The sequence below is a fragment of the Amblyraja radiata genome, chromosome 28 (assembly GCF_010909765.2).
Source record: "Amblyraja radiata isolate CabotCenter1 chromosome 28, sAmbRad1.1.pri, whole genome shotgun sequence".
Taxonomy (NCBI): domain Eukaryota; kingdom Metazoa; phylum Chordata; class Chondrichthyes; order Rajiformes; family Rajidae; genus Amblyraja; species Amblyraja radiata.
In genome coordinates, this window is record NC_045983.1 from 16,061,598 (window position 1) to 16,076,300 (window position 14,703).

General features: G+C 40.1%; 1 protein-coding gene across 5 annotated transcripts in view; it reads left to right on the forward strand.

Moving 5' to 3' along the window:
- The window catches only part of rabep1 (rabaptin, RAB GTPase binding effector protein 1), a 73,713-nt gene that overhangs the window by 5,620 nt on the left and 53,390 nt on the right, over nucleotides 1-14,703 (forward strand). For all 5 annotated transcript variants that reach the window (XM_033046425.1, XM_033046426.1, XM_033046421.1 and 2 more), the window contains exon 2: nucleotides 12,718-12,849. In XM_033046425.1, coding sequence (XP_032902316.1) covers nucleotides 12,718-12,849 — 132 coding nt within the window. The remainder of the gene's footprint in view (nucleotides 1-12,717; nucleotides 12,850-14,703) is intronic.

Sequence of the window (14,703 nt, forward strand, 5' to 3'; positions counted from 1 at the left end):
TTAAATTCTTGAGCCGAATACTGGAATGAAATACAAAAACTCCATATTTTGTGATAATTAACAGTTCAAATGAATCATTTTACTGCATATTATAGATATGTTTTACAAAGTGGTCCATTGCTGTGTGCTCTGATCCAAGTAAACCAAATGTGTCCATAAATTAGACTTATTAATTTAAGGTTATTTGATTGTTATTGTCTGTGCCACAGTTCGGTTCAGTTTAGTTTATTGTCACGTGCACTGAGGTACAGTGAAAAGCTTTTGTTACATGCAATCCAGTCATCAGAAAGACAATACAAGATTACGATCGAGCCATTTACAGTGTATAGAATAACGTTTACAGAATAACGTTTAGTGCAAGGTAATGCCAGCAAAGTAACGGCAGCAATGTCCAATCAAGGAAATTCCGAAGGTCACCAGAGGTAGATAGTAGTTCAGCACTGCTCTCTGGTTGTGGTAGGATGATTCAGTTACTTGATGGCATACCTACCACAGAGCTAGAGCATGCAGACTTCAAAGCCTGCTTCAAATGGTTTAGTGGTGATCTCAGTTTCAATTGATACGTGATAATGTTTTCATTCATAATCCTAATATATGGATTTTATAATCTCCTAAATCCTCCCAGTGGTCTAATTGCACTTAGCTAGTATACTGACTTTCAGGACCATATTAATATCAGAATTGGTTAGACTTAATCAGCTACAAAGTGCTGGACTACGTCAGTGGGTCAGACAGCATCACTGAAGAACATAGATAGGTGCTGTTTTGGTTTGGGAACCTTCTTCAGTGAGCTTTCACTTTGAAATTATAATTCGGTACTTTGTTTAGTAGATTGAGTCCATTGTTTCATTATTTTTCAAAATTGCAGGTATTTAATGGAGTATTTAATTTGTATAATATTCAAGTATTGCTGCTTCATTAATGAAATCAGAATCAATAAAGTTCAAAGTCTTTGGTGGAAAACCTCAAGAAAACTAATTTGTACTGCTCAGCAGCTGAAGCCCATACTGTTATGAGCAGTAAGTAAACAAGAACACAAGGGGGAAAAAAGATGTCCCCTGGCCCCTCTCCTGCTCTGTCATTCATTTGGGCAACACATCAGTGCAGCCAGTAGAACAGCTGCTTCACAGCCCTTATTACCAGCGTTCAGACCTGACCCTTGGCACTGTCTGTGTGGAAATCAAACTGTCCCTCTGACCACATGGGCTTCCTCCATTTTCCTCCTAGGTCCAAAAGATGTGTGGGTTGGTAGGCTTATTAACCACTGTAAATTGCTTCTAGTAGAGTCAAGTGATAGCATCTGGAAGGAGTTGAGAATGTGGGGAAAATAAAATAGATCAGAGTAGGATCAGTGTAAAAAGGATGTTTTGATTGGCGTGGACTCATAAGGCTGAAATGTTGTGATAAGACTCATTATCTTATGCTTCATAGGCTTCAACTCCCCTCCACTTCTGGCCACAATTCTCTAGGTGTGGCCTCATTGACACCTGTACAATTATGACAGTACATACTAATTTCCAAACCACAACCACCTTGCAATAAAGTCCAGTGAGTCACTTGACTTTACTCATTGCAGTTGCTTGTTCGCTTTTGACAATTGATGCACAAGAACACAAGCAATTGATGCACAAGAACACTTTGATCTTTTTGTACTCTCTGTTCATTTTGGTAAGTCTGCCTGTAGGTACAACTTTCAGAAGTGCATGACCTCGCACTTTTCCACATGAACTTAATTTACCGAATTTTGTCCATTCAGTCAACCTATCAATATCCTGCTGCAACATGGCCTCCCGGGTATTTTTGTGTTATCAGCAAATTTGGACAAATTACACTCATCTCCTCCTCCGGGAAATTAAACTAAATAGTAAATAATTCAGGCCCATGTGCTGATCATTGGGGCACTCATCTAGTTACATCCATTCAAGTTTACCATGTATCTGCACTGGGGGCAATTTACAGTGACCAAACTGCATATTTTAGAGATGTCTGCTGTCTGATAACTAACTTTCAATCAATGCTAGCATACTTGTAAAAGCACCAAATTGCAGATGCGGGTTTACAAAAATGCGAGTATACAATGTGCAGGCAGCAACTCTGGAGAATATGGCGAGGTGACGTTTTAGGTCATGTCTGAAGAAGGATCCCGACCTGAAATGTCACCTATCTTGTGTTCTCCAGAGATGCTGCCTAACCTACTGAGTTATTTCAGCACTTTGTGTACATGCTAGTATACTTCCCTTAGCAATGTAAGTTCTTGTCTTATGTATCATGTGACACCTAGACACATGCTTTCTGGAAATCTAAATATACAACACTTACAGGTAAGTCGGTATCAACTCTGTTAGTTCCGCAAAGAACTCAATTGTCAAAACCACATTGACTTGGTTTGATTGCATTACATTTTTTTAAGTGACTCGCTTAATTTCTTTGTTGGTTGTGGATTCTGGCAACTCCACAACAATAGCTATTGAGTTATCTGGCCTATACGTTTCCTGCTTTTTTTTTCCGTGCCTCCTTGACTATTTGTGTTTTTGATATGGTGGTACCCTCCTGGAACTTGGTGAGCGTTGGTAAAACTTAATCCGATGAATCCATTATCTCTGCAGACACCTCTTTTCAAAAGAACATCCGAATGCAGGTCAAGTTAGTTTTTTACAGTATCTGGTCACATTTAGGAGGGAATTGTTACCAGTTTTCCCCTTTTTGTTTGAAAGTAGCTATCTGTTGTCTTTAGAATATTTGCAGTGCTCCCCACTCATTCATCATTTTTTTGTTTCTTGCTATTCCCCAGTCTGACACTGTGGGTCCCATACTAACCTTGATTACTTTGAATCAAGGTTGAATCCAATATCCATTGAATATCAATATCACTTGTCAGTTTTCTCTCATCGTTTATCTTGCCCATTAGCTTTTTAGTCATTTGCTTCTGGTTTCTTAGAAATTCCAGCCCTCTGATCTACTCCTGCTCATGTCGCTTTGCATACTCAATGCTTCAGCTGCTTAGATACAGCAACTTCAAATTTAATTATTCACTAATTTGCTGAGGTGTTGATAACCAATGCCTCTGTACTCATGGAATCATACTGCATGAAAACAGGCCTTTCAACCCAAGTGTGCATGAGCATTAATCACACCTTTACACATTCTGTTTTTATCCACACGCGCACACACACACACAGACACAGACACCCCCCCATCCCCCCCTCAACATGCTGGGGACAATTGTCAGCACCCAATTAACCTGCCAACTTGCATGTCTTTGGAACGCGGAGGAAACCAGAGCACTTGACGGAAACCTACACGGTCACAGAGAGAGTGCACAAATTTTATACAGCACCAAAGGTCAGGATTGGATCTAGATTACTGGAGCTATGAAGCAGCGGTTTAACAACTAGTTATGCCACTGTCCAACCCTTTATAGTGTTGACATTTGTATCTTCCTGTCACATTATGCTTATAACTTTTCAAATGTCTTTTTCTGTAACCTTGATCTTTATCTACAATTTTTCCCCAAATTGAACATGACTTTTTGCTTTTAAGTTGTCTTCCTGTTGTAGACCATACCATTGAACTGCAATAACATACATTATTTTAAATGCTACAATTGTTTAGGCACACTTTATTCTCAGACGTCTGTCTCTCACTGAATTATTGAAATTTTATTGAAGTGTGGAAAGATGCCTGAAATTAGATTTCCTATGGCAATGCTGTGATATGTGTTCCCTACATAACAGTCCTGTGATTGTACTGTTAGTGGGCAATGTTTTCTGAAAGCAGAGGTTATGTTAAAGTGAGTATTGTTAGAGATTGGACAAATGCAATCTTACTTCATCGCAGGCATATGATATATTCTACAACATATTTACTTACTTCTCTAATTTTTTTAATGCCAAAAATTGCCCCAAGGCACCAAACATTTTTGAAGAAGGAGTCTGAAAAAGGGTCTCGACCCGAAACGTTGCCTATTTCCTTCGCTCCATAGATGCTGCCTCACCCGCTGAATTTCTCCAGCATTTTTGTCTACCTTCGATTTTCCAGTATCTGCAGTTCCTTCTTAAACGTTTTTGAATAGTCACCCAGAATGGGCTTCAGCTGCTGTGAAAGCAGTTGTTGGGATTTCCATTGTGCTCCACACCTTTATTTTTCATTGCTTTATCACTTTAATTCTGTATCTTGCTCTCATTCTGACCCCTCTACAGTTTTGTGTATTGTTCCAATAAAACCTAATGCAAACTTGAAGAACAACAACAAACCTTCTGACTAAGAACATTACAACCCTCAGGACTTAGCAAAGATTATTGAATTTGGGCTTAGATGGCCTTTTCAGTTTGTTTGAGATCTGGGCAGTACTGATAAAGGCTTATGAACTTTTGACATTAACTCTTTTTTTCTCTCCACAAACACTATCTGTGGAAGTGGATATAATCATTGGATACTGAAAATTCGCAGCATAATGTTTTTATTACATTGTACTACCCATGTTTGGCTATTGGGTTGTAATTACAGTGCTCGTGTTCACTGTGTTGTATTAGGGAATTGCATAACTGTACAGTTGGGGGAAAAAGGCCCTTCAGCCCACCTTGTCCATGCCAACCAAGTTGACAAATGGTAGTGGCTCAGAATGTCTGCATTTGGCCCATATTTCTCTAAGCCCTTCCTATCCATATATCTGTTCACATGTCCTCTAAAAGTCATAATTATATCCACTTCTATAGCTTTCACTGGCAGCTCATTCCAGGTACGGAATACCCTCCGGTGGAAAAAGTTGTTTCTGAAGTCCCTCTTAAATTTCACACCTTAAACCTATGCCGTCTAGTTTTAGAATCAACAGGCAAAAGATTGTGAACATTCACTTTATCCATTTCCCTCATGATCTGGTATATTTGAGTACGGTCATCCTCAGCCTCCTATGTTCCGAAGGAAAATAAAGTCCCAGACTATCTAGTCTCCCTTTAACTCAAGCCCCCTAATCCAGGTACTATCTGGATTTTATTTTGGCCCTTTTCAATTTAATGATATTGATCCGATTGGGTGATCAAAACTGCACACAGTCCTCCAAGAGTGGTGTGTGTCACCAATAACTTTTGCATGATGTCCCAACTTTTATACACCGTATCCTTCCAAGCATGCCAAACACCACCTTCACCACATTGTCCATCTGACTTGCCACTTTCAGGGATTCATGCACTTGGATGCTCTATGTTCCACAGCACTCTCCTGAGCTCAACCATTTACTGTGAAAGTCTTCCTACGTTTAATGTACAACACCTCACTGGTGTAAATATTAAATTCCATTTGTCATTCCTTGGCTCACCTTCCCAACGGTTCTACATTCTATTGTAAACTTGGATGTCTATCTCCCTGCTCCATATACCACAGATTTAGGTGTAATCTGCAAATTTAACAATGTTAACAACATTGTCATCCAAATCATTAATGGAGATAATAAACAACAGTGAACCCAGCATCAACACCTGTAGAACTCTACTGGTCACAGGTCTTCAATTAGAAAAACAACCTGTCGTAATTACCCTATGACTTCTTTGCTGATGATACAAAAGTTAGTGGTTTTGCAGATAGTGAAGATGGTTGAGAACGATTGCAGCAGGATCTGGATCGATTGGCCAGGTTGGCGGAGGAATGGTTGATGGAATTTAATACAGAGAAGTGTGAGGTATTGCATCTTGGGACGTCGAACAAGGGCAGGACCTTCGCAGTAAATGGTAGGCCTCTGGGTAGTGTTGTAGAGCAGAGGGATCTAGGAGTACAGGTGCATGGTTCCTTGAAGGTTGTGTTGCAGAAGGCTTTTGGCACTTTGGCCTTTATCAGTCAGAGTCTTGAGTATAAAAGTTGGGAGGTCATGTTGCAGCTGCATTAGACGCTGGTGAGACCGCAATTAGAATATTGTGTTCAGTTCTGGGGACCATGTTATAGGAAAGATTGTCAAGCTTGAAAGGGTTCAGAAAAGATTTACGAGGATGTTGCCAGGAATAGAGGGTGTGAGCTAAAGGGAGAAGTTGAATAGGCTGGATCTCTATTCCATGGAGCGCAGGAGGATGAGGGGAGATCTTACAGAGCTATACAAAATCATGAGAGGAATAGATGGGGTAGATGCACAGAGCCCCTTGCCCAGAGTAGGGGAATTGAGGACCAGAGGACATGGGTTCAAGGTGAAGGGGAAAATATATAATAGGAATCCAAGGGGTAACTTTTTCACACAAAGGGTATGGAAGGTAAGGTATGGAACGAGCTGCCAGATGAGGTAGTTGAGGCTGGGACTATCCCATCGTTTAAGAAACAGTTAGACAAGTACATGGATAGGACAGGTTTGGAGGGATATGGACCAAGCACAGGCAAGAGGGACTAATGTAGCTGGGACATTGTTGGCCGGTGTGGGTGAGTTGGGCCGAAGGGCCTGTTTCCACACTGTATCACTGTATGACTCTCAGCCAATTTTGAATCCATTTGGTCAACTTGCCTTGGATTCCATGTGCTGCACACGTTATTGGAATTGTTCGTTATACGTGTCATAGTATTGCAGGAGTAAGTTGTATTCTAAATTGCATTGTCTTTTTATATATTTCAACCAACACAATGTAAAGTGTGTAGGAAAGAACTGCAGATGCTGGTTTAAGTCGAAGATAGACACAAAATGCTGGAATAACTCAGCAGGCCAGGCAGCATTGCTGGAGAGAAGGAATGGATGACATTTTGAGTCTAGATGGTGATGAAGGGTCTCAATCTGAAACCTCACTCATTCCTTCTCTCCAGAGATGCTGCCTGAGTTACTCCAGCATTTTGTGTTAATCTTCAACAACAACCATGGTTATTCATTATATTTGGCTACATTGTATATCATGTAAGGTGTTGCTGTTTTTGAAAGACTTGGTGAAAAGGGTACATTAGTATTTGCATTTTACAGAATTATTATGCTCTTCAAATATATCGCTTATCCATATTCTCTGAGATGTTTCCTAACCTACTGAGTTACTCCAGCACTTTTTATCCTTTTGTCTATTAACCAGCGTTTGCAGTTCCTCGTTTCAACAGAAGTAGTTACCTAGTGTCTATAAAGAAATGCTAAAATAAGATATGGAAATGCAGTACTCCATTAAGTTTCATTTTCTCAAGTCAAACATTTGATTCCTGCTACTAGAACAACACTTCAATTTAGAAAGATGTTAACTTTCTGTAGTCTAATCCATTTTTTTCCATCAATCATTGGTACAAAGCAGTCACACTAAAGTTATTCTGTTAAAGGAACCAAGCTCTGACTATAAGTGCCATTAAACATAAAATTGTAAATCACAACACTCAATCATTTTGAGATCTATAGAACATGCTTTTTGGCCCACAATGTGTGTACCAACCATGTTGCCAAGATAAACTAATCTCATCTGGCTGCACAGGTTTCATATTCCTCCATTCCCTGCATATCCATATGCCTATCTAAAATCTACTTAACGCCACTATCATAACCTGCCTCCCCTGGAAGGACATTCCAGGCACCCACCGTGTATCGAAAAGATTTGCCCTGCACATCTTTAAACTTTTACTTCTTGCCTTAAAGCTATGCCTTCTAGTATTTGACATGTCCACCCTTTTCCACAACAAAATTGTACTATTATCTATATCTTACATAAATATTGATAAACAGTTTTCCAAAATTGGTTAGTGGTGTCATTTTTGGAGCCCAACCATGCCAAGAGAGACACCCCATCTAAGCGAATCCAATTAGTCTAATTTGGACCAATAACCCTCTAAACCTTTCATATCCATCCATCTATCTATCCAAATGTCCTATAAATACTGTTGTGCCTACGTCAACTATCTCCCCGGCAGCTCGATCTGTATACCCGCCACCCTCTGAGTGAAAAGGTTGCAATAGACAATAGGTGCAGGAGTAGGCCATTTGGCCCTTTGAGCCAGCACTGCCATTCAATGTGATCATGGCTGATCATCCACAATCAGTACCCCGTTCCTGCCTTCTCCCTATATCCCCTGACTCGGCTATCTTTAAGAGCCCTTTCAAGCTCTCTCTTGAAAGTATCCAGAGAACCGAATTCCATAGACTCACAACACTCTGTGTGTAAAAGTGTTTCCTCATCTCCGTTCTAAATGCCTTACCACTTATTCTTAAACAGTGGCCCCTGGTGATGGACTCCCCCAACATCGGGAACATGTTTCCTGCCTCTAGCGTGACCAAACCCTGAATAATTTTATATTTTTCAATAAGATTCCCTCTCATCCTTCTAAATTCCAAAGTATAAAAGCCCAGCCGCTCCCTTCTCTCAGCATATGACAGTCACACCATCCTGCAAATTAACCTTGTGAACCTACGCTGCACTCCCTCAATAGCAAGAATGTCCTTCCTCAAATTAAGGGACCAAAACTGCACACAATACTCCAGGTATGGTCTCACTAGGGCCCTGTACAACTGCAGAAGGACCTCTTTGCTCCTATACTCAACTCCTCTTGTTATGAAGGCCAACGTGCCATTCGCTTTCTTCACTGTCTGCTGTACCTGCATGCTTGCTTCTCAGGTTCCTATTAAATCTTTCTCCTCCCCTTAAACTGTTACGCTCTGGCTCTTGATTCCCCTACCCACGGTAAAAGACTGTGAATTCACCCTATCTAACTCCTCATGATAAGATCACCCATCAGCCTCCTGCGTTCCAAGGAATATCGTCCTAGCCTGCCCAACCTTTCCCTAAAGCTCAGGCCTTTGAGTCCTGGCAACATCCTAGTAAATCTCTTGTTTATTATGTGATTTACTGAGTACTTTGTGTATATATACCTGTTGTGCTGCTGCAAGTAAGAATTTCATTGTTCTGTTTTGAGACCTAGAACAAGAAAACACTCTTGACTCTATCGGCCACCCTATTTACCTATGACGACCTGAGACAAAGATTTGAAGTAATCGCCCGAATCTTCATGCTGTGCACTCAGTTCCTGGAATTGAGACTTGACTGTAACCTTCTGACTCGAGGACACGTGCTACTAACCAAGTGGACAGGCTCTTTAATATGTTAATTAGATTTAGTGTTTATGAACATATACCAAAAAAAGAATTTCACTTACTTGCTGTGGCTATCTAACATTCAAGAGCAATATCAGATGGGAGTAATTGTTATAATCCTCTGTATACCAGTGGGTCTATTGAAATAAGGTTTAAATTGATATGAAGAACTTCATGAAATTAAAAATAAACCATGGTTCAGGTTTTTTTCCTATGTTGCATAAAATTTAGTTTTAATACTACAGCATACCAACACCTCATCTTCCTCAGGAGATTAAGGGAAGTTTGGCATGCCTATTAAGATATCTACCAACTCCTTAGATGCATCGTAGAAAGGATACTATCAGGTTGCATCACAACTTGGCTTGGTAACGGCTCTGTCCATTCTGCATGAAATTGCATCATCACATAAACCAGCCACCCTCTCCCCCCTCCCCAACCCATCGTCTCCATCTGTACTTCACGCTGCCTCAGGATACCAAAAACATAATCGAGGATAATTTTCACCCTGGTCATTCCCTCTTCTCCCATCGGGTAGAAGCTACAAAAGCTTGAAAGCATGTACTACCAGATACAGGGCAACATCTCTGATGTTCTCAAGCTATTTGACTTCTCCAATAAGCTAAAGTGTACTCCTGATCTTCCAACCTACCTTATTGTGGATTTAGACTTTGTCTCCGTGACTGTAACGCTACAATGCTCTAACACTATGTTCTGTACTCTGGCATGTTTATCTTTGCACTACCTGTTTGTGATACTTGTGTAAGGCCTGATTGTACTACTCAATAACACGCAAACAAAAATGTTTCATTGTATCTTGGATACACATGACAATAATAAACCGATACTTAAAGCTAAAGTATGTCCAGAAATGAGTATTAGCTTCTCATTTTTAATGCATTATTAATGAACATTAGAAATTCTTATGGTAACAGTGATTATTGATTTAATTCCAGTTTTAGTAATCTTATCGTTTAGAATCTAAAATTCTGATTCTGAATGCTACCTTTAAGGAATCCCTGCTGTGTCCTCTACACATCCTTGACATGCCATTAAGGTGTGCAGAACTGGTTGCCACATTTGTTCTGTTGGCTAATCAATATTTTATCAAGGTATAGCATAACCCTTCTCGTTTCAGTCTGCTGAAGAATATACGGCTGAAATGTCACCATCTGCTTTTTTTAATTTTTACACAGGTGCTGTCATCTGAACTGCCTCTCTAGCACTTTCTTATTTTAGTATTGAGTTTTGGTTTTGTTATGTCTTTTGCTTTACAAAATCTAGATAGAAGTATATTCCTGCCCATATTCTTACATGCTTCTGAGATTTGGGTTCCCTTAAGCAAAACTGGCTCAAGGTACAAAAAAGATACCACCAGTGGTGTCTGCAAAAAAAAATGAACCAGTGTGCTCGCTCAGACCAGTGTACCCTGCATTGAGGCCCTAATTACACTCTGTTGTCTCTGTAGGTAGGCCATGTCATTTATTTAGAGTCATAGATTTGTATAGCACATCAACAAGCAATTCAGACCACAATATCTAGGCTGATCTTTTGCTCATCTCCACTAATCCATTAGGACTGTAAACTATACTTTGCTTACTTGCCTGTAAGTTTAAATATTTCTTAAACATATTAATTGTACGAAATTCCAATACCACTTCTGTCAGCATGTTCTGAATATAATGTCGTACAGAGGTACAGCGCAGAAAGGTTGATGATTGGATGATCATTAACTACCTATTTACACCAATTCTTCTTTATACTCTTTTTCATTCTCCCCACGTCCTCATCAACCCTTACCCTTTAGATTCAACCACTCGCCCACCATATATAATATGTAATAGTCACATAATCTACCAACTATCATTTCCTTGGGATGTGGAAGGAAACCAATGCATTCACAGGAAGAGCATGTTAGATCCATGCAACAGACCACCTAGATCGGGATTGAACTCTCTGAGACTGTGGCAGCATCCTTATCGATCACTCTGTCCTTGTGCATGTTTGTGAAATAAAAAGATTACCCATTGAATCCCCTTTAAAACCCTCTCTTATCACCCTAAAATATTGTCCTCTTATTTTTGATATTCCTTTCATGGGAACAAAGATTCTTCTACCTGTCATGATCTTATGTATTTCGATCGGGTAAAAAAACCCACCACGACCATCTTTGCTCAAGGAAAAACAAGCTTAATTTATTCAATCTCTCCCCATAATTAAAATCCTCCGATCTAGACAACGTCCTGGTGAATCCCCTTTGCATTCTTTTCAGTATAATCATTTTCTATAGTGTACCAAGCTGATCTGCACGCAACATTCCAACCAGTGTTTTGTAAAGTTTCAATGTAAAGTCCCAACTTTTGCCTAAACCCTGACCTACGAAGGCTGCCACCACCCATCATATCTACCTTAACTGCCAATTTATGGGGCACTATGTACATGGATCCATAGGGTTTTCTGTTCATCAATATTCCTTGGTGCCCAATCACTTCATACAATCTAACCCTATTTGACTTCTCAAAATGTACCAGCTCACACTTGACAGGATTAAATTCCATATGCCAATGCTCTGTTGAATTTTCTAATTGATCCCTATCTTGCTGCAGCCTTGGGCATCTTTCCTTGCTATCCAATACACCATCATTTTTTGTGTCATTGGTAAATGTACTAATCATCCTCCTACACTCACCTCCGAGTCTTTAATATATAATGACAAATAGCAAAGGAACCAGCACCAATCTAAGGTAAAAGACAGACACCAGACTCCCAGCATAGGAAATATGTTCTGAATTGAGAAGAGATTATCATGCAGACATAAATTGAATGGTGTTCTCAAAGCATATCTGGGCAACTGCAAGTTCTCACTGAGGAATCCCTGGCATATGACACTAAGGAATCCCTGGCATATGACTAATTAAAGCTGAGGCACACAATTTGGGATCCACAGAAGGCCACGCCGCCCCTTCCTATCCTCCCAACCATCCCTGTCCATATCTCACTGATCTTGGTGATCTCCTTCAGCTCTGTTCCTCAAAATCCCACTGCTCCATTGATCTGACCAGTTTCCATGCCCTCTGCCAGGGTTATGTCACTACATACCAAATTATCCCTGCTAACAGCATTCTATTCTTTGATGGCATGTGAAGTCTTTGACAATGTTTAAGGTTTTAGATGCTTCTTTTCATCTTGTTCTTCTGTCCACCTGTTAACCATTATATTTTGTTACTGTACGTTTATGCAAAATACATGAAAATGTGTGCTACTCCTTTGTAGCCTAAGATTGAACACAAAGTGTTTGCAGTGCTTCCTCTTTTTATAAGGTTGTTTTTATTTTGTGTATTTTGCTGGGTTAGATATAGTTTGCTTTCATATTTTAAGTCATATAAAGAAAGATTACAGATTACTTTAATTATTTTTTCCAAAGTGGGGAACCCCTACCAAATAGTTTTATAACATTTGTTTTAATTTGGAATAGAATGATCTGCAGACTGTACCCTGCTGTATGTCTTCAACTGAAGTGAAGTTGAACTAAAAGTTTCCCCTGTTTTTGGGACCAAAAACTCCTAGTTTACCAAAACTTAAGTTTTTCAGCAGAGCAGCTTTTGAAAGTGGAGGAATGGTATAACATTGGATTCCGATGTGATCTTACTACAGTTCATATTGTCCCATTAATCCAGGTTTTTATGTTTACCTTCCAGGAGCCATGCTACAAGAGCGACTGAATGAGTTGGAGCAGGCAAAGGCTGATTTCTTGCGCAGAAAAGAACAGCTGGAATTTGAATTCAATCAGAAGAGAGCCAAATTCAAGGAGTTGTACCTCGCAAAAGAAGGTAATTTTATTTGACTCGTAAATTAGAAGGTTTGAGAATCTGCCAAGTAGGAAATTTGGATGATGATGAAGTTGAACTGATACTGTTTGAAACATTTAAGTCAATGCAATTGATGGTTGTGTATTGCAGGTAAATATACAGCTGACTAACTGGTCAATATCAAATATTTTCCACATTGTTTCCTGGTTATGTTTACTGCTCAGATTTGCATATCAATACCTGAATTATTTTTGATAAGGTGGCTTTCAGAGTTGTACCACTTATTTCAACTACTTTGGCTCCTAATTTGTTTAATTTATCTGCAATACAATTAGCTTCACTGCAAGCCAGCTCCTATGAGTGATGAGATCGGTCGTGCATAGATGTTCAACAGGGTTAAACCTATTTGAATAAAACGTTTTAAAAGTGGTTTGAAAAATATCAGAAACAGGAAGACACGGTGACACAGAGGTAGAGTTGCCGCCTTGTAGTGCCAGACACCCGGGTTTGATCCTGCGTACGGGTGCTGTCTGTACGGAGTTTGTACATTCTCCCCGTGACCTGTGTGGGTTTTCTCCGGGATCTCCGGTTTTCTCCCATACTCCAAAGCCGTGCAGGTTTGTAGGTTAATTGGCTTGGTAAAATTGAAAATTATCCCTGGTGTGTGTAGGACTAGTGTTAGTGTGTGGGGGTCGCTGGTCAGTGCGGACTCAGTTAACCTGTGCTGTATCTAAATTAAATTTAGCTGATGTGAATTTAGGAGGCGAAAACTAAGTATTCACGCTATTGTTTGTAGTTAATTTTTGTCAATAGGATAGTTTTAGCAGGGAATGGTCTGCTGATTGATTTCCTTGTTTGCTTTGCATCACAGAGCTTACAGGATGGAAACTGGGCTTTTGGCCAACCTTGTCCATGCTGCCCAAGTTGGTATATTGCGGTTGTTCTATTTGCCTGCATTTGTTGCATAGCCCACTAAACGCTTCCTATTCATATCTGTCCAAATGTCTTTTAAAGGTCATAATTGTATCTACCTATAACTTCGCCTGGCAGCTCATGTAAAATTTGGACTATCCTCTGAAAAAATATCTCTGAGGTCCCTCTTGAATATCTTCTCTTTCACTTTAAGCCTATACCCTCGAGATTTAGAATCTTCTATCCCAGGATACAGATTGTAAGCTTGCACTTCATCAGTGCCTTTCATGATCTTTTACATCTCAACCAGGCCACCTCTCAGCCTCCTACACTTCAAAGAAAACAGTCGCAGCCTATGCAATTTCTCCCTATGACTCAAGCCCACAAACCGAGGTAACATTCTGGTGAATTTCTTCTGCACCTTTTACGACTGAATGACATAGTTCCTCTTCATGGGTAACTAGAACTGTACATATATGGACTCGTCAATGATTTTTGGGCCCCATTTCTGCAGAAGGATGTGCTGGCATTGGAGAGGGTCCAAAGGAGGTTTATGAGAATTATCCCAGGAAGGAGTGGGTTAACATATTAGTGTCTGATGGCACTGGGCCTCTATCCACTGGAGTTTAGAAGGATGAGGGGGATATCTCATTGAAACTTATCAAATAGTGAAAAGCCTGGATAGAATGGTTGAGAGGAAGTTTCAGTAGTGCGAGAGTCTAGGGCCAGAGGTCATAGCCTCAGAATGAAAGGGCGCTCCTTTAAGTAGGAACTGAGGAGGAATTTCTTTAGTTAAAGGGTGGTGAATCTGTGGAATTCATTGCCACAGAAGGCTGTGGAGGTCGTCAATTGATATTTTTACGGCAGAGATAGATAGATTCTGGATTAATACGGGTGTCAGGGGTTATGGGGAGAAGTCAGGAGGATAGGGTTAAGAGGGAAAGTTAGATCAGCCATGATTGA